This window comes from Anopheles stephensi, chromosome 2, assembly GCF_013141755.1.
Source record: "Anopheles stephensi strain Indian chromosome 2, UCI_ANSTEP_V1.0, whole genome shotgun sequence".
Lineage (NCBI taxonomy): Eukaryota > Metazoa > Arthropoda > Insecta > Diptera > Culicidae > Anopheles > Anopheles stephensi.
Window position 1 is genome coordinate 60,745,172 of NC_050202.1, and position 25,706 is coordinate 60,770,877.

At 46.0% G+C, this 25,706-nt stretch overlaps 2 protein-coding genes across 14 annotated transcripts in view; both read right to left on the minus strand.

Moving 5' to 3' along the window:
• Positions 1 to 10,563, minus strand: part of LOC118506516 — an 84,479-nt gene extending 73,916 nt beyond the window's left edge. Inside the window, exon 1 of one of the 4 annotated variants that reach the window (XM_036043742.1) lies at positions 10,290 to 10,563. The gene's annotated coding sequence lies outside the window, so the exon portion shown is untranslated. Of the gene's footprint in view, positions 1 to 9,728 lie in introns of all 4 variants that reach the window. The other 3 variants (XM_036043743.1, XM_036043744.1, XM_036043745.1) reach the window with 3 other exon arrangements.
• Positions 10,564 to 11,687: 1,124 nt separating this feature from the next.
• LOC118506518 lies at positions 11,688 to 25,403 on the minus strand. 10 transcript variants are annotated; one of them, XM_036043751.1, is made up of 3 exons: positions 24,527 to 25,034; positions 23,166 to 23,335; positions 11,688 to 16,289 (listed from the first exon to the last, which is right to left on the minus strand). In XM_036043751.1, exons 2-3 carry the CDS (start codon positions 23,169 to 23,171, stop codon positions 14,184 to 14,186), a joined length of 2,112 nt encoding a protein of 703 aa, XP_035899644.1. In that variant the 5' UTR covers positions 23,172 to 23,335; positions 24,527 to 25,034; the 3' UTR covers positions 11,688 to 14,183. The 10 variants fall into 10 exon arrangements, with proteins under 10 accessions (XP_035899644.1, XP_035899642.1, XP_035899639.1 ...); XM_036043749.1 differs by lacking the exons at positions 23,166 to 23,335; positions 24,527 to 25,034 and adding exons at positions 20,297 to 20,327; positions 20,415 to 20,440; XM_036043746.1 differs by lacking the exons at positions 23,166 to 23,335; positions 24,527 to 25,034 and adding an exon at positions 25,104 to 25,403.
• Between the last annotated feature and the right edge of the window lie 303 nt (positions 25,404 to 25,706).

Genomic DNA, 25,706 nt, shown 5'->3' on the forward strand with positions numbered 1-25,706 from the left:
TACTATTTGTTTTGTATCTAAATCTTTTTTAAAAAGGTTCAAGCTATCTTACGCTTACTGAGCGCTTAAGTTGCCTTCAATATCAGGCTTCAGTATCGGCTGTACTGACCCATAAAAATTTTACAGCCCGGCAACACTTTCCGAGCCGCTTATCTAGGACAGCCGAACCACCAGGCGAAGCCCCGAACTGGACCATCTCTCCAAAAACCGGGCAAATCCTATGAACCGGAACGCATCCTTAATTAATTGAAAGCTCATACATTATCACAACCCCGCCCGAAAACTGCTACCATAAACTATGGCAATAGGAAAACAACGCAAGCAATCATGCTTCGGCTGGCGAGAAACCCCGCTCCTATGTGGAGCTAAAGGGGGCTTCGCAAAGCGCCATCCCCGCACACGAAAAAATCTCTCCCAAAGCTAATGGAACCCAGCAATTCCGATCGGAAAATCGCCCACAATCGACACCGGTAGCAAGGTGAATTCAATTTTGCTGTGTCTTACCGTGCCTCACCCGAGATAACGCCGGGTAAGTTGTCGACCCACAACAACCAGCAACACAAAAATGGTGTACAACATTAAAAATACACTTCTCGCCACGGAGGTTCGGCGCTTTAATTCGACAGAAAAATTAATTTTTCATCAGCCGTGAGAAAACTGGGTGTTCAACGAGCTCCGAAGCAGCGTTTTCCTCCAAGCTACCTGAATTGGGTTCAGTGAATACAAAACGTCTTCACAACAGACAGTGCCACGCTTGCACGCTTGTCTTGTCGGCCAAACGTCGTCAATTAGCATAATAACCTTGAAAACGATGCAGCAGCACTCGGCCCGTAGAGGAAGTTTGCTTCCTTTCTGCATTAACGCGTGTGATGCGCGTACGGAGCGGGCGATTCGGATGATCGTGCTCCCGATGCCATCTATTGTTTTTTCTTCCTTTCGAAGTGAGATTTCGGATTCCGATCGAACGGCCATTAACGTCAAAACGCAATTAATCTAATTTCGATGCGGTGTTTAACGGGTTTGAAAAACGATTGAGCATCGGAGATCGGAGCTATCGATTTTTTTTTTCTAACTGTAAAGTATGCTTTGTATGCTGCACATCATATCGGTCTTTTTTAAGACAGTTTCTCTTCTCTTAAACGATCACAAAATGGATGCCATTGATATAAATGCTAGGGAGTAGAGAGTTCGTTACGATATTCGACGTCAGTATGCAATTTAATTAGCCCAGCAATACTGATTAACATTCCTGCCGCAGCCCCAAATTGAGCACTACAATCGAGAATTGCAAGAGTTCCTTGGAAGTTATCGCCAAAACGGTTCCAGAATCCTCAGGAAGTCACCCTCACCCTCTGCTTTTTATCGATAACTGGCAGCACCACAAACGGTGCCCATCGCCGACACAAATCACCACACTTCACACCCAACTACGTCTGAATTCCATTAGCCGAGTGGTCACCGGGAAAACTAGAACTGCGTTTAGTGTGGTCATCTGGTTAGTTCTCCGACAAAACCGCTTCCGTGCTACCGTTACGGAACGCTCTACGGATTCTTCCAACGTCCAACGTTCTATTACAAGATTTTTCTTTCGGCGCCTGTTAAAGGGGATATTCCAGAGCGTATCAGGAGTAGCACATCTGGAAGCAATTTTCCTTGAAAGAAAGTTAGACAAAAGTTCGGGAGAATAAACACACGCAAAAGGGCAGCAAGCTTCCGATAAATGTCAACCTGCACGAGTCGACCACTTCCGCGAAATGGTATGAAAACAGTATTGATTTGACTTCGGCGAGAGCCTTGCTATTCTTGAGGATGAGTTTTCTGTTCAGCGCACACGCACACCAAATGTTCTATTCATTGAGCAAAACAGTCTACCCATTCCTGGTTAGGTTTTTTCCTCTCAGAATAGTCACTTTCAAGATAACATCCCCGAAAACCCTTACCCGACAACATCCGTGCGTGTCCGGAGATGGGGACACAAGCACAAAAGACTCATAGCAGAACGCACGTTCAATTTCCACTTCCGTTGAAAAACAATCCGTTTCGAGAGGTTTTCCACCCGAAGGGGAAAGCGTGCGGAGAAAGCGACATGGAGATGAGAAATAGCATCAAGCTTTGCCATGGATATAGGCCAATTATGGTTGCCGAAAATATACAGCCGCACGCAGGCCCGTTTCCAAAGGTGACAGCCCGGGAGACGGAAATAAAACAGACTCTTTGGAGGAGTCTTTCTCCCTTGGTGGAAATTTTACGCGAAAATCGGTACAATCCATCCGGTGACACACGTTCGACCCTACACCGAGGGTACGGCTGCAGGACACGCATTAAATTGGCTACTTCTATCACCATTAGTACGTGCAAAATGGTTCTCCCCGAGTTGCGGAAGGGGCGCCAAAAATTTCCGGACGGAACTGTGTTTTGGGCAGGATGCGTAACGCCCGGCCCAGCAGGACTTCGCCGGGCGCCGCAAGGAATCATTTCACGTTTGACTGCCAAACGGTACGCTAAAGGGTACGCCTGTAGGGGTCGAAATTGGCTAGATGACTTGGCTGTGATAGTTAAAGAAAAAGGGGATTTCGCGACTTGCCAGGGACTCCGGCTATGTCAGAGTGTCGCGCGTCAGAGGACATCCTGTCGGGTGAGCCTCGCAGCACCACATAATTCACCTTTCGCACCGGTTCACGGCGACGAAAACAACGCTACCTGTGTGTTAAGCAAAGGCCAATCGACCAAGTCTGGGCGCCATCTTTATAAAAGTCAGCACGGCTCGGCGATAGAAGACGAATTAGATTTATGCGTTACGGTTTTCCGTTCGTATTCTGCTCATGATCCTGAAACCGAGCTACCCTCTAACCGGAGGGAACGCACCTAAGGGGAAACCCTCGCCAGACTTTATTTATTGGCCGAACGCAGACGTAGAAGCTGGCTGCGAATCGCACGGCGCACAGTTTTTGGCAATAACATCCCAAACACTTCCCGAAGAGGAGCGCGCGAGGAATAGCGGATGCTTTAAGTAGCCAATTTCTTTCACTGCGTACTACTGCCGCTACTTCACACTGATATCTATCTTAATAAATCGTAAATGACCGGCCGAAGGCAAACACCACGGATTCTTCGCCCCGCTCTATTGGCCAATCGCGAAACTCAAAATAAATGCGCCAAGTACACACTAGTACACTTCAAGCATCATTAAGTTTTATTTGACTCTTGCCCGTGAGGCATAAGACGCTCCTGTACCTTCATAGACATAGTTGACGGACCAGCTCAAGAGTGGTGAATAAATTAACAAAGTCTATTATTTTTCTTAAAAATATCTTCATCTACGTTATTTACAATAAATTAAACAACGTGATAGGCCTCTTTTGCTACGCATATTGCATACTTTTAGGCGGCGCTTTTGAATAAAGCCTTCAGCAGGCGGATATAGGGCCGAACAGCAGCATCCTTTGATGAAGAATTTAAGTTCCCACTTTTCATACATCTCACCAGCAAGAATAGCTGCTTTGATTGAAACATTCCCTACAGCGCTACCTACAGTTGCCATAGGTTACTGCGCTTGACAACCACCCAATTTTTACCACGTTTTTAGCACGTGTTAATGCGACCGTGACGTTTCGAGGGTGGCTGTCGTGCCTTTGCAGGTCTCGCTACCTAGCCTATTGCCAGTCCGCAACGACAGCACTGACGTCGCAATAGCTTCTGGTTACGGTCTTGCATTTTGCTTTCAATCTTTGGCACGCAGTACCTAGTTTGACAGTTGAAGAATTAATGGTAGCACGCAACGAGCTAATTAAAACTTTTTTTGACAGTCAGATTCTATTACTTTTTTCGCATGATCTTTCGTCGCTCCGGGATGGCTTCGCCAGAGGACACATAGCGCAAAATGTGATGATAAATATACTCTTGCCTGTTTTTGGCTTCTTACCCTTGCAAGAAAAAAAACATCTCCTTAGGGAAGAGGAACTGTCTCGAGCCCATCACCACCCCCCTTTTGGCTGGATCGAGTTTCACCTTTCCGTTCTTTTGCGAGGCCTCCTCAAGAAAAAGGACAAATCTAGCACAAACTCAGATTTAGGGCACCAACTTCAACGGCCGCACACGCGAGCCTTCCGTGACGCCAATACCCCTGCCGTTGCAACACTCCGGCCACTCCGGGCGTAACGAAGTTCGCAAAGCGAACACACCAAACAAAAAACAACGCCGAACGCCGAAAAACGATCCAATTCAATTTCTAATGCAATTTCGATTCCGATTGCTCCAACGCTTGCCGAAGACTCAAGCTAAGGGGTGCGAACAGTTTCGATTGTAAACGTACAATCGAAAGGGCGGCAAACTGTACTCCCTTCGAGAAGAGGAAGATCTCTCGATTGCGTAAGCTGTTGGGGGGACGAGTACATTGGAACATTGTTGTTGTCTAGTCGAAAATATGACCACTTTCTCACGAGCCACCAGCCAGGGAGGAGGAAGGCTTATGGATGGAGGTTAGTTGGTGGTTTTGTTTGTGTCCCGTGAAACAATTTTTATGGCATTTTCTCCTGGTGGAGGAGGGCGCGAAGGGCCACACATTATAGTGGGTGAACTTTACCGAGAAATTAAATCGTCGATCGGGTTTTTTTCCTCAAATGGGACAGTGAAGAATCTCTGGATTGAAGTCACTCAACTTTATAACATTACATGAAACAATCAAGATAATTACTGAACTGCATTAACCAATGTACGCGCACCTGATTGAATCGCTCGAGAGCTTTTTCACAGCTTTTCACCAACTTTAATATCCCCGGGCGCTGTATCGTTTGCTTCCGTAAACAGTTTTACGAGACAACAGCGCAGCTTCCGTCAACGAGATTCCCAAACAAGGTTGTCTCATCAACGACACTACCGACATATAGCCACACCAGAGACCCTTTTCAATCATCATTTAGAAAGCACTCGCATTCGCACTGCAGCCATCATCATTGTTTTCCCTCCTGCTCGCCCTTTCGGTTCCGACAAACTATCCGACCGCTAAACGCTTCTCAGGTCTCAGGGTTTTACTTTTTTTCCGCCCTACCCAATCGCCACACTACTCCCGTAGCAGGAAAATTCGTTCAAACGAGCATCCATTTTTGTTTGGCGGCCCAAGAAAACGGCCCTTCGTTTGCTTCACTTTCCATCTCGTTGACGGTGTGCGCAGACACACCACCAGGTAAAAACCGGTCTCTCTCTCTCAGGAGACTCCAGAGTTCCCGAGTTTTACTGACCAGCTTCATGGAAACTACACTTTTGCAATGGGGCAAGTTGTCTTCCTGCATTCAACGCTCATCAACACGCTGTTCCGAGTTCCGCTTCCGGCGTAGAAAACTGACCAGTTATAATAGACGAGCTCAAAATCAGGAACTGATTGAAATACCAAGATTTTTACTTTCAAGCCTACAACTTTTAGCTTAATAGTATGTGCGTTCAGAAAAAAAAGCAAGGCTCCAGTGGCCCATTGAAAGTACGCTGATACAAATAAAAAATGCAGATCTTTACAGAAGTAAAGATCATTCCTTCCGATTTGAGGCGGCTAAACCCACCATTCGAAAAAAAAAACGCTCATCCAAACATCAAAAAACCCTTTCGCTTTCGTTTGGTCATTCAATTCCCGCTGCTGGGGATTTGCTCCATTCAAACCACCGATCGCACGTTTCGCCACAACTTCTCAGACACTAATCCACACAGTAGCGCACCACGGGGCGAATACTCCGGTATTCTTCGGGGAGAAAAAAAATCAAAGAAAAGTCTTTACCGACGAGAAATCCTGTGGGATCTCTGTTTTCCCCCTTTTTTTGCCGCCGTACTATATCGCTGCGCTAAGTTACGCTACGTTGAGTTTTCCCTTTTTTCCCGTGAAAAGCGTACCCCACCGATTCCCCGGTAAGGGATAGAAAAAAAACCCTGGTGCAAAACCCAGCATTCGTTCACCTGCTACGGTGTGTCTACTTATGCGAGATTTATATTTCTTATCCTCTCGACCAGAAGGCTCAGCAAAAAAAAACTCAACCAACTAAACATACATTTATTCCAGAAAAGCCTAACGGATAGGGGAGCCTCGCAGCCAAAAGGGTAAAGTTAGCAGTATAGTAAAGTTGTCCATTTTTTTGTGCCTCGGAACTCTAACTTGCTCCTTGGAACGTGCTACAAGAAGAACCGAGACAGAAGGAATATTTTAACTTCATCACAAATTATTGCCGCTCCAAACTTTGCTCCGGCAGTAGTGTTTTTTCCTCCCCCCAATCGACTGTTTTATTTCTTTTGCAACTCGGTCCCTGCGAAAAGACACTTGTGAAAGTATTATTAGTGAGAAAAATTGTTTTCTCATAAATTTCTGGTCCAAAAAAAAAGCGGGAAGACTGTGGCACAAAGTTTTTCCCTTTTAAGTGTATCGTTGGATTGGTTGGAAAACTATTTGCGCTATTGCATTTTTGTGGTGCAATGAAAATAGTCCACGAATTTAAGTTGATTGATAGGAAGAGCTTCCCAATTAACTCCAAGCGAAATTTTATTTTGTTTTAGATTCATTTTACAAATAGCTATGACGCCTTTCAAACGACTTTTGTTCAACAATTGTTAGAGACACTTTAAAAAGTCCGGCCCGGTAGAAGAGATCAACTATTCCGGTCTTCGCACGGCAGGACCGGAGTTCAAATCCCATCCGAACTGTTCCCCCGTAGCGAGGACTGACTATCAAACTACGTGGTATCATTAAGTCTTGTAAGCCAGAAATGGCAGGCATGACCTGAGAGGTCTTTAGGCCAAAAAAGTATTATTATTTAAACTTCGGTCCGAGGACTCAGTGGCATCAGCAATTTAGAGGAACGAGTATCGAACGTCGCACTTGGGACTCTGAAAATTTGAACTTGACGAGGCCAAAAATCGTAGACTTAGACCTCTCGAAGTTCTATTGCCAAGAAGAAGGGGAATACAGTTCAGGACACTTAGCATGAAACATCCAGCTATCCAGATCCGCATAGCTAGTTTGCAGCAGAGGACCGATCCGACTAATTTTTATCTAACTACTATCAACATCATCCGCCAACCAAAACAGGTAAATTCTTTGTCCGCGCATAATTAAAACAACCGTCAAATTCCTTCATACAGCAAGACAACTTTCCTTAGATGTATGCGAGAGCAACTTCACTCACCCACCGCACCAGACATAAGGAGCTACCATCTCCACAACAACGCCTACGTCAGTGTTGAAATATTTGCCCTTCCACACTACCCTCCAAACATTCAAATCCTACCTACAGGTAGCAAGAAGTGGGAGGCACACTCTAATTCTTCGCCCAACTCAATTCGCGCACCGATCCGAATATTTGACTCGTCGGCCCACCTTCATTGGGGAAGAATGTGAAATCCTAACTATGCTCAGGTGACTCAGGTGGGCAGAAGGTGGGTTAGGAGTAGAGTGTCACGAGCCAGCAATCTGCAACCTTGAAACCGAGACGTGACTCAAGAAGATGACCTGGGCAAAAAAAACAAGATTTTGACTATCACCAAAAAAATTTTGAAGTTCAGGGCATCTGTTTTCTGTGGGGGACTCTTTCCCCCAACTTTTTAAAAGTGATCTTTCACTTTAAAACCATTTCATTTAATCGCCATTATTTTTGTGATTCTTTTAAGATGCGTCTCTTAGCTATACTCGAACGCAGAGTTCGCTCGAGCAAAATTACCATAAACATTCTTCCAACCGGATCCCGGGCGTCGGTGGCGTCAGAGATTTCGTGTCTCTAGAAAATCTGTGGCCGTTTTGTGTTTTGTGTTCTTCACCGTTTTTTTGTTGGAACTCAACCAACCTCCAACCGGTTCCGTGCGAGGAATAAGAAACGACCGATCGGAGGCCTCATAACACCACACAGCTTGACCCGCACCGAAAGATCAGGTTTTTTTCGTTGGTCCTCCTCAGGGCTTCACCAGCACCTTACCACGCCGGAATGACATTTGGCAGGAGATCCCTGTTCGCCGACTCTTGGATGCCGTCTTCACCCAGATGAATTAATACAAATAAATAAACAAACCAACCAAGACCCCCCCGTTTTTTATAGGATACGCGGGCTCGGGAAGGCACTGTGGATGTCCTAAAAAATAAAATCGCGCATCGCGTTGGCTGCCAGTTCCTTCACCACGGCTCGTCAGCACTGCTGAAGCCTACTTTCGAAATGAGCAGAACAGATTCCCGATTCCCTTCACCCGGGAAACATCCGGGGAGAAAAGGCGAGCCTGAGAAGGTCGCCCGATCGGTTGAGTGGAATGTTTAACCCATTTAATAAAACGGAATCGCCCAAAAATCTTATCCTGTTCGGCGATAAACGGACAAAGACCTATTGCCCTTTTATTCCCCCTCTCTCTCTTGAGTTTTTGTTCGATTTGATTGCTCGAACGCCGGCATCAGGCTCGCGGAATGTGCGCTTTCAACACAACAGTCGCGGCGTTCCGAAGGTGAGCGTCCAACACTTCACCACGAAAACAACCGCACGGCCGCCATGTTCCATGGAGAAGCAAATCAATCAATCTCCTCCGGCCTCCTGTTCTCGCCTCCCCCACCAATGCCCTGAATAAATGGCTTCCCAACTGTTGGAGTAGTGTGGGAGCGTATTGGTTGAAGGTGCAATTTAAAATGCAATCCAAGCGATCGATCGACTGCAAGCGATCTTCGAAGCTCAGCATTAGGGAGCCTCCAATAACCTAACCAGCATAAAATGGTGGAATGTTGAAGAAACTCGCCAAATTGAAGATACAAATTTATAAGGGGAAAAAGGTTCAGTAATTAATTAGCATGTTCCCATGTAACTTCTAATGCTAATAACTATCATTAAACCAACCAATGTTATCTTCACACCTCCGCGTTACTCCAACGGTGCTTACTGGCCTAGCTGGCTCTGTGTCTGACGTTTGTAAGTATTATTTATTGGTTGATTTCAAGTGTCTGGTATACGCATAACATGATCACCGCTGAGATCATCCCCAAAACGCTGCTCTAATCTCCACCAAACCATTCAATAAAACCAAAGACACTACTCAAAAGCCTTCTGCGCGCCAGTGTGGTGCCAGCCAACCGAGGCGGAAATACGGATACCGTCGTAAAATATATCGCAATAAATTCTCGACAACGCTTAAATCTCGCGTTTTGAGCTGCCCAAACGGGGCGAGAACGAGAACCGCTAGCACCAGCTTCGAAGGAAAACTTCCGTTCGTTTTGGAAGGAAACGAAAGCGCGCACCCACTTAACGATTTTTGGTTGCAGTTTTTGTGTTCTTTCGCACCCCCTATTCGTTTGGCACATTTTTTATGATTGTAATGTGAGCAATCGAATCGAGTGGGGAATTAGAGTAAATGATTCCAATCCACCGCACCGAAGAACCGTTCCGTTCGGAAGGCCGAAAACACGGGAACCAACGCAACGGGGTTGATTCGGCCCTGTTGGGGGGGATGAAAAATTATACACCCCTCAACGCGCCCCGAAAACCGGTGTAAACAGTGGCCACGCATCGTCGCCCACCGAGCCACATACACACACACATAACCCGGTTTAACGGTGAACTGGCAAAAAAAGAAATGGCCATAAGGTTGAAAATTCATTCTCAACTCGGGAGCTGACGGTTTCACCTGTGCGAATCAGTCAGATGAATCGAAATGCGGCGGAATCGGTCTGTAGCAGTGCGCGACAATAATTGGTGACCGGATTTAAACGAGCAGTTAAGCTCACTTACCGTTTTTGCGAGCACTCACGTCAGTGAGTCCGGCCGGTTCTCACGTCTCACAGATGCTGTAGTGGAGCACCGGTTGACCTTTTCGGATTTTTTTTCCTCCGTGTGTGAGTAGTTTTGTTGTTCGAATGCAGTGTTCGATCACGGGACTCGAACGAGAAGGTTAACACGACACGCTTGAACACATTGTTATTGACATTGAAGCTTCGGGAACGCACACTCACCGATCGGATTGGACACTTACACTACGGAACTTAAAACGCCACCGGTAAGGAAGCTGCAGCAAATTCGATCGATCGTTGTTAAAGTGCTCTTCGTCTTCTCTTGTACTTTCACTGTAACGAACACCTTCCTTGAACCAAAACACGTGCACTGGGAACTGCAATTATCCCCCACACTCGATGCACCTTTCACTTCACACCTAATAATGCACACAGCATGTGTTCCGGGATGCACTAATATTTAATAAAATCTATCTTCCCCTTCGCACTGTTTAATCCCACAAACGCACAACACACTACACAAAACAAACCCCGTTTTTTTAGAGCCCACTCACTTACGTACCACTGAACGCTCTGCTACGTAAACTGTTGCCACATACGATTTACAGATTTCCACCTTAGACACGCGCACGCACGTCCGACTCCGGAACTGCAAAAGTTTAAATGAAACAGCAACGGAATCTCGGGCCCACGTTTAAACCGCTGCCTGAAAGGAACCCATCGTTGTGTGCGTGTGGAGCCCATGTTCGAAAGGTTTCGAACGTGTAGATATCTCTTTTCGGTGTGGTTACGCACGGTGGAGTGCAAAGGATGGGTAGCAAACATGAACGGTGTTACTATTGGTTTTGGAAGGAAAAGCGATGTAATTTACTGTAAGTTGCTCTCGGTTTATAAAGTGATTGTACTGAATTATTTTACAGGTTTTCGCTTAATAAAGCATAAAAGCTTAATAAAGCTTAAATAAGCACAACCATTTGGAAATTGGTAAAACAACTGCAGGACGAAACCTACAATAATTGAGACACCGTCAAGAACAACTGGCACGAACACAAAAATATATGGAAATGCGTTATAAAAACTCCAGGATATACTGTATTTAAGTTTATATTATTAATTACTTACCCAGCATTTTCTGTAAGCTCAATCGAACTTCAGAGATTAGTTCTCACATCAGTAGGAAAACAATTGACCTCATCTCTAGGGAGCTTAGTATTCATCGCTGCCATTTTCGAACTCACCCACCCCACTTGTTTTTATCGGAATAAGGCGCACGTGGCACGTTGGCTATCTCTTTTGCACCCACGTGTACCATCGGTGTAAGGAAAACAAATCATTTCTCGTTCTTAATTTGAACTTCAGTCCATAGGTTGTTCATAAATTAATGCTTATTACAGAATTCCTCGTAGAAGTAACCTAAAGCGTTAAGAAAAGCATATATTCAAGCAACGAACCGGCATTTTTGCTACTTCTGCTTTGGATCTGCTATTCGACTTACTTTGCGGATAAATATTTTTGATTTTACTATCGGAAAATACTATCTTTACACGTTCAACAATTAACAATACACTTTTTACCATCACAAATTTAAATGTGCTACAATTTCGAACACACAATGACACATTTCATTTGAATTGGAAAATAATTTGAAAAATCGGATGAAACATTTCAGAAATATTTCATGCCCTTGTAGCCATAAATATAACCGTTACAACAACAGCCACAGAGCCAACGAATTCCTCTGCAATTGAATGAATAAATTTCTGAGGACAGAAACTTACTCAATTTAATTTCTATTATGTGTTGGCCATTATATAGTAATTTTCACACATAATATTAACTTTCAAAACAACAGAAAACCACACAAATCAAAAATCAAATCAATCCGAAAGACAATTTCCACACGACGAAAATCACACACTCACTGTTGACTCCTTTTAAGTTTGCAAAAGCCCCTTAGCAGTTCCTTTTGATCTTTTTATTTCCAATACTATGTACAATGTTTAAGTGCACAAGCCGTTCTACGAGTCTCCAGCAGCAACTTCTACTCATTCCTCCTCATTCGGTAGCATCATCCCCATGCTCAATCACGCCGTGAATTCTATCATGCACCTACCTAAGAACAATTTGTTAATCTACTATGGTGAGGGGTTTTGCGTTTGGTTTTTGTCACACTCACTCACGCTTGTTCAGCATAACACGCTTTCACGCCACACTTCACTCATCACATTCACAGTCTTTCTCTCGTGTATTGTAGAGGTTTGTTTAGATAGTTTTTAAAAGTGGTTATACAATGGTTTGTTGAAGCGAATCCTTGTGTTTGAACCTTTATCTCTTGTTATCCAATTAGTTGTATCGGAATTAATTTTGCGCGGGTTTCACGATATTATATGCGCCCGCGTGCAATACCTCTCCTACACGTTAGATGTCTTAGAGTAAAACAAGTCACCATCTTCAACAATCACGTTCCCCAATTCTTCACACTATTTTTACTCACTTTGACGGGTTCTTTTGGGGGCCCATTTTTATTCCAATAGGATGGGCAGTAGCGCTGCTGCTAGTAGTTTTAACCACTCTCTTTTATCAAGCTTCTCAATCGGATTATTATCATTCATGCCCGTTTGTTGTATTCATTCAACACGATACTTCATTCATACAGCACGGCGTCTGTATTTATTTGTGTTTTGTTTTTCTTTTCTTTTATAATATTTTCCTCAATTATTGGTACCACTATGCTTAAATCAGTGTTATATTGCTAACCTTTGTCTATTGATTTTCTCCCATTAAGTGTTCCGTTTTTTTATGTTTCGAAGTGTGTGTCTGTGTGTGTGTCTTTGCTTTTCTCAGTTCAATGATAATCGATTGCGGTGTGTGCCTTCAAGATTTTGTTTGAGCCACAATCTGCTGTCGCTTTCTGCGCCTTTTGCGCCTTGGTTTTTATTTCTATGTACTTTTTTCCATCGGAAAATCGCCTTTCCTTCTTTTGCTGGACTCTTTATTATTTGCGAATCTATTGGGACTGTGCCTAGTCTGCGCATCTTTTTGCGGACTTGTCGTTGGAAAACAAGAGAAGGAAATACAAGAACGGAAATAAATGATTGCCTACCACACCCAAACAGGTGTGAAGGGACAATTTTGAAGGTCTGTCTCATCGAGTCGTCTCCTATGTTCGATGCGATATGCCACACCAGTTCAGACACGCAGGTACGGGTGGCCAATCTGTCGCATTGACAAACGTAATTGCTTTCATGGTAAGGCAACGCCTCCCCGGTTTATAATTTTGTCAACGTGATATGGCGCCCTCGCTGCTGCTACCACCTTACCAGTTTTGCCTGTACCTTACACACCTAACCCTTAACAAAAAGCCATCGTTCTTTGCCTGTCTACAAAACATTAGAACACACACACACGCCTGGCTTGGGAGGTGATGCGGGATCTTTTCCGATCGCATTCACTTTATTTTGTACAGAAATCAAACGATACCTTTTTTTACCCGGCTCAGAGAACACCACATGAAGTTCTCTCTCTATCTCTCTCTACATCCCACGTTTGCTTACTTTCTTCCAGTTTTCAAATGTTTTTTTCCTTATTTGTTTGTTTTTCCTTTCCTTCTTTTGCTAAATATTTTCCTCCATTTTAAAATCATACTTCAACTCCAGTTCACCCTCTCTTTCTCACTAACTTTCCTTTCTTTCGCTTTCTTTTTGCGTGCAAGAAAAAATGTTTACTTCAACTACCTTACAAACTACTGTACAATAGTACACATAAGAGGGAGGGGAGGGGGAAGGGGGAGGAAAACTGCGGGGTGAAAGGAAGAAGTACACATAAAAAAAGGGGAGAACTGAACCGGGGAGGCTATTTGCCGCTGATGGCGAGCAAGCAAAAGTTTTTTGCGGAGCTGATATCCGTGTAGAGGGAGATGAACCAGAATACGATGTGTACTCTATGTAATCCAGTCCAGTGTGAGCTAACTCCTTAAGTCGAGGGAATAATGTAATGCATATGATACGCATCTCCGCCGTTCCATTTCCTTGCATATGTATAATTCAACTTTGAACATAAGCCTTATATACCTAGCCGTAGGATCTTCTTCCATTGCATTGTGGTGCGTGTGTCTGGTTTAACTCCGATCCGATCACTGCCTGTTACGCTACTAAAGAAGGTACAAGAATAGCTTAAAGTGAGTTGAAACAGACGTACAAGACCAAAAAAAAACGGGACCACATTGAACAAAAAAAAGCTTCAATAAACGAAGGGAAAAGCAATAGAAGCAGTGATTCCGAATCGAACCAAACCGACACGCACACACCACCACAAATGCCTGTTGTTCCACTCACTTGTCACTCTATACGCGGTGTTCTTATGTCCTACATCTTCCTCCTTTCCACTATCATCCTCTCTCTATCTCTTGCTCTCTCACTCTCTCACTCCTTCCCTGCACATACTAACCGTACACACTCTACTCGATCTCCTGCTTCTGCAGATTTATGAGCGCCCCCACAATCACGACAATGTCGTCCAGCAGCTTCAGCGTCCGCGCATCGATACACGTCTGCGGGCTCAGCAGCTGATGGCTCTGGAAGTTCTCCAGTATGTTCTCGATGTAGTTCTTCAGCTTGAACGTTTTGCTCTTGCTGATCTTCTCCGACACGATGTCCTCGAAGTTGTCCACACTATTGCTGTTGCTGCTGCCGCCCCCGCCGAGTATCCGCTCGAGATCGTCGTCGGCATCCGCCCCACCACCACCACCACCACCGGACCTGCTCGCCGACGTGACCCGATTCCGCCGGCCGTGACCCCCATTGTTGTTGGTGTGATCGTGCCCGTTCGCCAGCTGGTCCTCGAAGTTGTGAAAGTTCTTGCCCGCGATCAGGTTCGTGTTCGTCTTGAACTTGGTCAGAAAGCCGGACCGGCTCAGCACCTGCTCGTCGTCCGTCTGGACGCCGAACGCGCGCGACACAAAGCACACGCACCCATCGAGCGTGGACGCGACCAGGTACTTCAGCTTGTGGCACTGCTCGTTCGGGCAGAACGAGTTCGCTATCTCATCGGCCGGCAGCTCCTGGACGGCGTTCTGCTTCACGCGCACCACCAGATAGTTCAGGATGAGGTGAATGCGCTGGAAGTGTTGCCGCAGGCTGATCGGTACGTTCAGCTTCATCGTGATGTCGTCCGGCCACACGATAAAATTGCGCAGACAGTCCGCAATCTTAGGCACGTTTTTGTGAAACAGCAGCTCGACCTCGGTCGACCCCAGCCCGAACACACCACCCAACCGTACGCTGCTCTCGTTCTGCTTGATCTTGCGCAGCGTCAGTATGATGTCGCGCTGGTTCAGATCGAACCACTGCGCCAGCGAGTTCACCAGAAACATCCGGTTGCGGCGCAGCCCGAGAAACAGCATCGGAAACTCGTGCACCATCTGTAGCTTCGCCTTGGACGAACAGTTGGCAGCGCCATTGTCGCCGCCGATGCTTCCGCCGCCTGCCATAACGCTGCCACCACCACCACTATTGCTTACGGTGGTGGTGGTTGTGGCGGTGGTGCTGCTACTGTTCGGCCGCGCCGGCAGTTTTCGTTTCACCTTCTTCCGGAACAATCGGTTGCCCGGCTGCGTACCGTCCGTGTCTTCGATGTCATCGCTGGCAGACGCACTGCCACCGACCACGGTCACCGCCGGCTCGTAGTCTTCCATCGGTGCGTCGTCGTTCTGTTGCTGTTGGTGCTGTTGCTGCTGCTGGTAGTCATCCATCGTCATGATGAGTGGATCGATTGAGGCTGCGGAGGAGTGCGCTTTCTCTTGCTTGCTGCTGCTGCTGCTATTGATGCGACCCTTGTTGAAACTTTCCATCACTTGATCGAGCGTCTCCTCGGCAGAGACCGTCGACGAGGACGTACGGTCGTCCTCGTTGAGGTCCTCCACCAGGCTTTCGGTTTCGGCGTCTTCCTCTTCACCACCGATCGCCGCCGCCGCCGCTTCGGTTGTGTCGTGCTCCTCCTCCTGTTCGTTGTTTTCTAGCTCCGACGCTGCTGCTGGCTGATCTTTGTGGTTTGGTGCCTCCTCCTCATCCGTCTGTATATTATCCTGCTTGTGCTGCTGCTGGTGCTCGGCCGACCGATTCAATCGACGCCGCTTTGCCGCACTACTTTCCTCCACCAGCACCTCCTCCTCCTCTTCCTGACTTTCGTCGTTCACTGTCTCCTTTTCCCCCTCTTGCCCTTCTTCTTCCTCCTCCTGCTCCTCCTGCTGTACCGCCGCTGCCTGTTCCTGTGGCAGTCCGCGTCGACGGCCCCGTTTGCCCGCTTCCAACGTTAGCCGGTTGGCCGTGTTCTCCAGCTCCGGACTTAGGTTGGTGGCCGGAGCGGACGTTGTAGCAGCAGCGACTTTCTGTTGGTTCGGTTTCTGTTGCTGCTGCTGCTGCTGCTGCTTACCGGAAGCACCTGCACCGACGACAGTCCGCACGGTCCCGTTCGTCTGTTGCGCTTCCTTGCTGACGACCGATCGAGTTCTCACTTTCTCGTGTGGTGCGTTGGTGTTGTGGTTATGAATTTTCATAATACCGGCCTAAAATGAGATGCAAGAGGCACAATAAGTATAACGTTTTCGATGCAACATAAAATCAGTGATAAATCACAAGTTAGAGCCGTGTTTGGAAGCCTCTCTAGCTCTGTCTCTTATCGCCACCAATGTCTCGAAACGAAGCAGAAGACATGCGTCGATGATTCATACAGTACCCCCGTCATACCCGCCAGCAAAAACATACGAATGAGGTCAACAATTCTCAATGTGGGGTGTTTCTTCCCTTAAAGGAAACGACGGACAACTTCATCAAACAGCATCATTATGCTTACACAAGCGACCATAGATAGAGCGAGAGACAGTACAACGAAACCGTTTAACCGTTTCACACCATGACTTTGTACGAGACACGCTGGCTTATGTACACACTAATGCCGATGATCGTGTCCACCTTCTGCAGCGTGATTAATCGCTTCTGCCGCTCGTATCATCACCCCAGCCCATGTGCGTAACCTGTTGGGTAGGAGACACGACGCAGGTGGTGCAGCAGCAATGATCGTAGTTCGATTGCATCCATTTGCACATGTGCACATTGATGGATCGTGATGCACACACACACACACACACACACATCATTTCACGTAATCACACAGTGTGCGGGCGAATGAATAGAGAAGAAAACAATGCGCCTGTACTGCTGTCGGGAGAGACAAAAACACCACCAACGATGTAGCAGAGATGGATGCGGCGAACACTTCTAGAGCAAAGCTGATAAAACACAATAGTTTAACGGTGGGAGTTGTTTGATGCACAATCACCATTCCTGACATTCTTCTCCCTCCGCGGAGAGCACAGTTACAGACTTACTTTGTTTTTCATCTGGGCCAGTCGGTGTACAGTTAAAGGCACAAATCAGTGCTGCTCGATCGCGATCGCTACCCAACACAAGCACAGCTCGCAATGTCCATAAAACGATCGACAGACACCAACAACGGGCCCAAAAAAGGGCCTACCCACACACACACACACACAGACAAATACCGCACCCACTGTGGGGAAACTTTGAATTCTCTGCCTGCGAAAGAACCAATAGACCACACTAATAAACCTAAGGCGCGCGCCTCAAACTCAACCGCTCGAACGACCACGAGACGCTACCAGTTGCGTTCTGTGGACCGTCCGTCCGCGTCTATTTCGAGCGCGCGTGTGAGCACGGGCACTCCTACCCCGAGATGCGCGGGCACACAGGGGTTTCGATCCACAATAATCTTTTAACTCAGTGAACTCAGGGAAACGTTTCAAATGACTGATAAATCTGTCTACATTTTGCAATTGTATAATGGAATACTGCTTCTAGTTAGGGGAGATTTACAGCACGATTATGGAGCACTGCAATCTGCTGTTTTTGGTCCAACCCGTTTCTCCTAACTGACTTGCAAGGTTCCATAATATGATTGCAAAGTTCCACAGTTGGACTCAAATAATATTCCACTATTTAGCTATTCAAATGCTCCATTACGTGAATCAAAACCCCTGCTATGTGACGAAACCCTAGCTCCTTCCTTCTCCCGGTGTGCTGTGTGTATGAGTGTGTTGGTCGGTATGTATCTCGATCCACTCGCCCCAGTACGAATGCACTCGCTACTAAATCTAAAGTGCACTACAACATCAGACGGGGCTGCTACTCTGTACGGGGCCTAACTTTGAACTAGCTACCGACACGCACCGACACACCCAACACGATCGTCTGTTTTCGAAGACTACACTCCAACACTTCACTTGGGGGGGACAAACTCGACATGCAGATAGTACGCCACAGTTCCACTCCCCGGAGAGTGCATCGGCGACGATTGTGCTGCTGCTACACCGGTTATGTGTGTCCGATCTCTCGCTCTCTCTTTTACACAACCTTAACTGAATTTGTGTGATCCGATCGAGATCATACGAATACACACGCACACGCCCCTTTTTAGATGCATCGGGGCCGGGAAGGGACTGCACTACAGCGTAACAATAATAATAAACCACTTACGGGAGAAGCGTGGAATGTTAACTTTTGCGCGCCATAGCAATGATTGTGGTACGTCAAAAAACCACCGGATGCCCGAAGGAAGTGGCTGGGGAAGAGCTGCCTGATAAACTGGGAAAACAATCCCCAAATAAGGATGCGACGGGGGCACACAGAACTAGGTCAACCGTTCACACACCGTTTCGCGGTGTAAGAGTGTTTGTAATGCGAATCGAAAACCCAAGACCATAAACATTTTCAACAAGTCGTAATTTCCGCAACGGAAATCAATCGTCCCGCAGAATATTCTCACCTCGTTTTCTTGTGGCAAAATGTGCAGGGATGATTCACAAAATTTCCGTTTAACGATTTAAAACGACCAGCAAAACACAATAAATAAAACGCATAAAACCTTCGCGGGGGGAACGACGCTATAACGACGGCCTCGCACTCACTAGCCAGCAGCACAACAACAACCCCAGAAGAGGAGTTCAACCCATTCCCCCTCCTGTGCTGCTGCAATGCACTTATTGCTGCTGTTACTGTGGCCGAGAGAGACACGGTTTGAAACGAACACCAGTGCAGGCCGGCCAAGGGCGCACAGGAAAAAAAGGCGCGCATTTTCCGCCATGCTCAGTAAGTGCGCGCGCGATGCCTCCACGCCGCTGAGATTAGCGGTGCGCGAAGAGACAGAGAGTGAACGCGCGCGCGCGCTCGCCATCGCCCTTTTCGCTCTTAACATGCGGACTGATTCATCTCACAGAGCCGTCGTTGTGGTGATGATTAAAAGGTGTCCATAGCACGCGATCATGAGGTGATCTTGAACGATCGCGATATGCTTGACGGGGTTTTTTTTTCTCTTATCAAAACACGCCCGGAATTAATCTTTTACCGTGATTTAAAAGAGGTTCCTCCCTATCCGAAATTCTACACGTGTTGCGTGAAACATACGCCACTATAATATTATGAGGAAAAGAAACTACTGCCCTCCCTGTTATCGCGCTACATACAGCGAACAACGGCGAGCAGGAAGCTAATTATTTCAATTCAATTCGCTACTGCTAAGGCGATCGAAAACAGGGAAAATTGTATCGCTATCGTATCGCATAACAAGCTTCCTTCCGTAAATGGGGCTGCTGTGGAGTGATGGTAAGCGTAATCAAAACATCAATTAAGGAAAACAGGTTTCTTGAGGATCGACGATAGAAACCTTCAACAAGGGTAATCAATAATCGCGAGCAAGTTAGTAGTACTTCTATGCTGAAGTAACAAGACATAGAAGTGAATTTTCAAATGGAAGATGCCAACAGGTAACCTATCTGCAATCTATGATAGGCACATTTCTCTTTTCTTTTCTTCTTGGCCTAACGACATCTTAAGGACATGCCTGCCATTTCTGGATTACTAGACTTATTGATACCCGCATAGTTTGATAGCCAGTCCTCACTACTGGGGAACGGTCCGGATGGGATTTGAACCCCGGACCGGCGCCGCTGTCGCCTTGGCCATCGGACCGCCCCAAGGCAGACAGGCAGATAGAGCCGACTAAAAAATCGCGAAAATTGAGGGAATTTAAATAACAAGACAATAAACATTAAACAATCCGTAGCAATATCGTTCCCAAGACGACACCAAGGACCAGAAAACGTCTCTCGAAAGCAATTCTCCGACATCGATTGCCACGTGCGAGCTATCATGGACGTTAGGGTCTTGTTTACTAAGTCATAATTATTAACTTTATAACATAACTTTTAGTCCAAATCATCAAAATTTTCCATCATCTACAGCCAGGTCTTTAAGCGTATTAATCTTCAAAGAAACTTGCCCAGGGAAGAGTATGTGATCTTTCAAAAATTGCGATGTAGAATTTGAAGTAGAATTTTGTGCCCCAGGATGATAGAAAATAGACGGCAGTATTTTAAGAAAACTTGAACTTCAACTTCTTGGGTACATCCCCAAGATTATCTAGTGAAATGAAGTGATTCACAGTGAGCATGAATATTGAACAGGTTCTTCAACCAAGTAAAATTTCATTCACGCTTACCTCTGCAATTAAGTGACCGGCATGAATCATCCTAGGAGGGAAGAAGAAGCAATTTCCGAGATGCAGCAATAAGCGATAAGTTGTACAACAAAACGCAACAAAGCTAGCACACGCTTACCACCATGCCATCATAAAAGCAGGAAGTGATAGAATATAATGCACAGAAGAATTAATGTAAATGCTATTGCCTTTTCGAGTAGAGCGTTTGCCTCTGGCGTACGCTTTTGGAATCCACAAAAAAAAACGAATGAAATCTACAGCAGCAGAACAAAAACACCAGCGCGTCGTCTTGAAGCTCGATCGATCACGGAACGGAAGGGTGGATGATAAAAAACAAATTGAAACCCCCCACCCGGTGAAGAGGTGCGTGTGTTTGTGCTGGAGTCAGCGAAAAAACGGGCGCCCGGCTCGTAAAAAGCGGAGCATGGAACTCTTGAAACTGATCGACACACCGGAACAGGGGCGTCGTCCTCGGTAGCAGCACTTCCTACCCCAACCAAACCAAGCCGTCCGGTACGTAGTGCATCTGAGGAATCGGCTCACGAACCAAAGCCAAAGAGGCTCTCTCTATTGCTTCCACTGCTGGCTTCGATATGATAGGGAGAATGATCACTCAGGCACATGATGAGGGGTTTGTAATACCTATTAGGACTTTGGTGTACCCATACGAAATTGAAACACGATCTCTCGGCACGTGATAATTAAAGATAATGTTGTTTATCAGCTCTCAGACTAGGCCAGGAGCTAGGGCAAATAAAGCAATAAACACAGGAAGATCTGGATCAACAGATACAGCGATACGAGCTGTGATGTAAAGTATGGGATTTAAATGTATAACAAAGTATAAGGACTAATAATAGATAAAAAATGATATCAGCAACATCAAGTAAATTATTTGACCAAGAACCTACAACAGGGGGGACACCACAGTGATATGAATAACCAGCTAAATGTTTGGATAAGTGATTTTGTAAGGAACTACCAACGGAACTCTAATAACCTATTGAGAAACACCTCAAAAGCAGAGAGCAGAGAAGAATTAATAATAATTCGCAACAAACCGAAAATAGTCAGCAATAATAGGGAAAAAATGATGGCAATAAACCCGTAGAACCCATACTGGTGTATATTTAACATCTTGAATTAATGTCTTCAAGCCGGGGTCCCGCCTTCTGCTACTGCTGCTTTGTCTTAGACGTTGTTGATGATCATTAGCACCACATGTGGGCTATTTATCACCCCCTAGGACGATTATTTCCTGTCCTATATGTATACGTGACCTGGTCGGCTTGCGTACAGTATGCGCCAACCGGACGGGAAACTAAATTGCAAAAAGAAAGTCATGTTCTACAGGATTAATTAGCTACAATTAGATAAATGACACTAACAAAAATTGCCAGCATTTGTTTGCTTTTTTTAACAATAAGAAAATAGCATTTATCAGGACAATCAGGAAAGGTATGACATAAGTTTCTTAGTGGACATTTCTTGCACATATTTTCATAGGAAGTGTTTTTGAATAGTTTTTTATTATTTTTTTTCTTCCTACCGTTAACTTCCGGCAACAAACCTCCAATATTATTAATCTACATATAATAAATAGGAATACGTGGTAACAGATTGCTTATCTGCACCTTGAATTTAAAATTTTTCCGAAGCCTAGGAATATCTCAGCTATTACTTAACAAATATGTACTCAGAAAGAAGTAAGAAAACCTAATCTATACCCTTAATCTCAAGACACTGGGCAAGCATTCATATGTACACTTGACACGATCATGCAGGACGGACCTCGTGCTTAAGAAGGGAAAATGCATAGCCGTATGTCAAAGCGCCAAGTAACTTCCCTTTTACATTTCAGTGCCTTCCTCGTCATTCCGTAACCATTTTGGTCTTGGTGGTTTAGACCAAGCCACCCCATATGTGCCGAGGCTACAAATCATCCTACGACATGAATGTAACCAGTGTCGGAGCTTTTCCATTGAAAGCTTCGTGCATGAATCGACCCTTTGCATATAATCTCATTTATGCTAACAAAGGGGTAAATTTAAGAAAAAAAACGAACACAAGCATAACGACTTTTACTTGCATTAACTCATAAGACTGAATATTTCGCGACTCTATTAACATCTATTAGCGATTCCACCAGAAAGCCTCCCAACCACCCATAAGAGAAGGTCGAGAAGGTGTTAAAGATTCTCCCATTTTTCACAGCTTTTCTTTCACACAACCTCCCCGGGGGGTCGGGCGCACACACGAAGGTCACCGGAGCTTATAGAAAGCTAGCCGCGGTATGGCAAATTTGGGCGATATTCCAAGGCCCTTTCCGGGAGCTCTTTTGCTCTCATGCTGTTGATGTCCGTAAAAGTGCAGCACACAGACATGTTTACATCACTTTTGGATAACTTTCCCCCAGCCCGGTGTACCAAGCAGATCACTGATAAGAAGCCAGGTGAGGAGTGTACACTAGGGTATGATGTCCCCAACGCTTTCTTGCAAGATTGCGGCTTCTTCGCTTTTATCAACTCCGTGCAAGCACCCGCACACACACACCGACAGACGAGAAAAAGGGGCTCAGCTATTCCATCCTTTTTTGTATCCTTGCCACTTACAAACAACGTCCGGTGCAACAGAAACGCTTACCCCGGTCACGCTACCCTCCCGCCGTTAAACACCCCCCTCACACACACACGCATACACAAACCTTTCCTATTGCACACACGCACACACGGTTAAACACGCTTCCACACGGTTGACCGTATGCGAACGAAAAAGGAAGCGTGCCAAGCAAGCAAGAAAGCGAGAAAGAGCACTCTCAACTCTAAGCTCTCTCTCTCACACACACCATCTATTGCGCTTTTCTTTTCACCTTCATTCACTTTCTCGCTCTTTTTCCTGTATGCTGGTGAGTAGGATATGCTTCACACAGAACGAGATAGACTCGTTACACCGTCGGGATCAACTTTTTCACGCTTTTGCCTGTCTCCACGCACATTAACACGACATTAAATTAAGGCAAAACTTGCACGCTGATTCAACCTACAGAAGCAAAAAAAACGTGTCACGCACTCTCTTTCCTTTTCACTTGCTCTATCACGCTGTTAGCGTGTGTGTGCGATGTTGCGGCTTGTGAAGGCGAGAAGCGTGGCGAGTGTATGTGTGTGAGCGAGACAGGGAGTGATTACGTTACGATATAGCAGAGACCATCATCATCGCCACCGTCGCCGCCGTGGCGCTTCTATATTAGCGCGTTTTGCTTCACCGTCCCACTAAACAACAACGAAGAAGACGAAGAAACCGAAGAAAACTCCACCGGATGAAATAAGCGCACACACACACACATACACACACGCACGCATTTACACTTCTTGAACGGGTATGTGAGGGGAAGACGGGCGGAACGAACAGGGGAGACGCATCACTCGTTCGTGACGATAAAAAAAACGCGCCATAATCGATGCTTTAATCGAAGGAAAGAAAAAAACGCTTGCTTCACACTCACATTGCTTCTTCTTTCACGGGACTTATCGTTCTACGTCGTCGTCGTCGTCGTCTACTGCGATGATGATTATGTGTTTGCGCTCACACAGGAAAATGTGTACTACTCTCGCTATCGCCGCCGTCGTTGTGTGGCTTTTTTTTCTCTAGTGCCGTCACAAAACGTACTACACTGCTGTTACTGCTGCTGCCGGGGTTCGATGATTCCGTTGCCAACGTTCTCGCGATCATACGCACGCAAACACACGCACACACCAAAGCGAACCACAGTTACCCGCTCTCTTGCTCTCTCGCGCTTGCTGTCTACTTTCCTTTTCGCGTTAAGTATATCGCTTTCACTTACACGCACATACACACCGCTCTTCTTTATCATTCCATTTCACTTACGCTCGTACCGGGAGTAAGCGAGAAAGCGAACGCGTCGAAGCAGGAAAAAAATGCGTCTCAAATTGCCTCCCAGCGTAGTACGAGTCTCGTGAGAGCAAAAATGCGCGGGATGCGCTTTTCTCGCCACCAAACACACGCACACACTCTCAATCGTAGGATCGCGGCGAACGAACAACCACCATACACGGGACAACGCGCGTTCTCTGTTCGCCCGTTTTTTTTTGTTCCTTCCTTTCTTCCAAGCGCGTTAACTTAAGCCGGCTTGCAAGCGGCTCCTTATCCGAGAGAAGTGTGGAATTGGGGGAACCGTATCGATGGGTGGAATGCAAAAAAGGCGTTACTCACGCAGCACACACAAACACGGGCACGACTTATCTCCGGTGCCCTGTACCTTCATTCACTGCACGAGCGTCGTCTTACGTGTGCGAAGCGGAAGAGGTCAGTCGCAGGACACACCATGCCAGAACCACAGCCGACGACGGAAAAAGCTAACCTACGCATCCGTCGCCTCGCGTTCCCGAAAACTCTTCACAGCGAACACTCACACACGCTCGCAAACGCGTGGCGAAAGAGAAGGAGAATACTAAGTATGGCTATGCGTGTGCGTGCATAGAGAGGTAGCGCTGTCTCACAAAGCATCCAAAACCGCACACACACACACCATCTCAAACAGCATGTTCTATGCAGCGTTTTTTTTTTCACGGGTGCTCGCGCAATTGGGGAATCCGAGAATCAACCGCCTCGTGGCATCGGTTCGTGAAGAATTGCTATAGTACTAACGCACGCTACGATGGAACGCCAAGCGCACACACGCCACACGGGAACAATGAACCTTTCCCCAGCACACAATGCACAGACCAGCTGGGTGGAAAACTACCTAATAATTTGCGTCGTTTCGGGAGGGCTAAATTTTCACACTTACCACACGAGCAGCTCGCGGTCGTTCGCTTGTCGCCTTGGCGAACAGAACTTGTCCGGTGCGTATGGCCGTATTAGCCGTAGCTGGCGATAAGCGTGTGTACGTGAGCTCAACCGCACGGGTTTCGCTCACCGTGTATATCGCGATTCGTTTGCAGGAGAGGGAGAGAGAAAGCGAGAGCGATAGAAAAAGAGATAACCGGTTTTTTCGCTCACAGTTACGAACACACACACACACATGCAACAGGCGTACCAACGCCTCAAACTGAGGCAGTTTGTTTTTTCGCATTTTTATGTAACAAATTGTAAAATTAAACCAAGTGGAGATTGTTTAAATGCACACTGGATGCTATGGAGGATGTGAAAAGAGCTATAGTTTTAGTTTACATTATATTATTATGTTTTAACGGCATTTTCAAATGTTTGGATCGTTTGAATTTTGACGAAGACTTCAAAATGTCAAATTTCTTCGTCAAGTTCGTTCAAACTGCTTGGTTGGTTGATTTAAATTTTAGCGCCGATTTTCTTTCCCTTTACCAAGATGTGCATTGCAATAGTTTATACGAAATACAAAATAAAATTACATCATTAACGCACACAGAAACAC

Excerpts from the sequence above, each read along its gene's own strand:
- LOC118506518 (XM_036043746.1), bottom strand. The coding sequence starts at position 25,388 with ATGCGAAAAAACAAACTGCCTCAGTTTGAGGCGTTGGTACGCCTGTTG. Across the intron at positions 16,290-25,103 it reads GACCGCGAGCTGCTCGTGTG|GCCGGTATTATGAAAATTCA; the intron begins GTAAGTGTGAAA and ends ATCTCATTTTAG.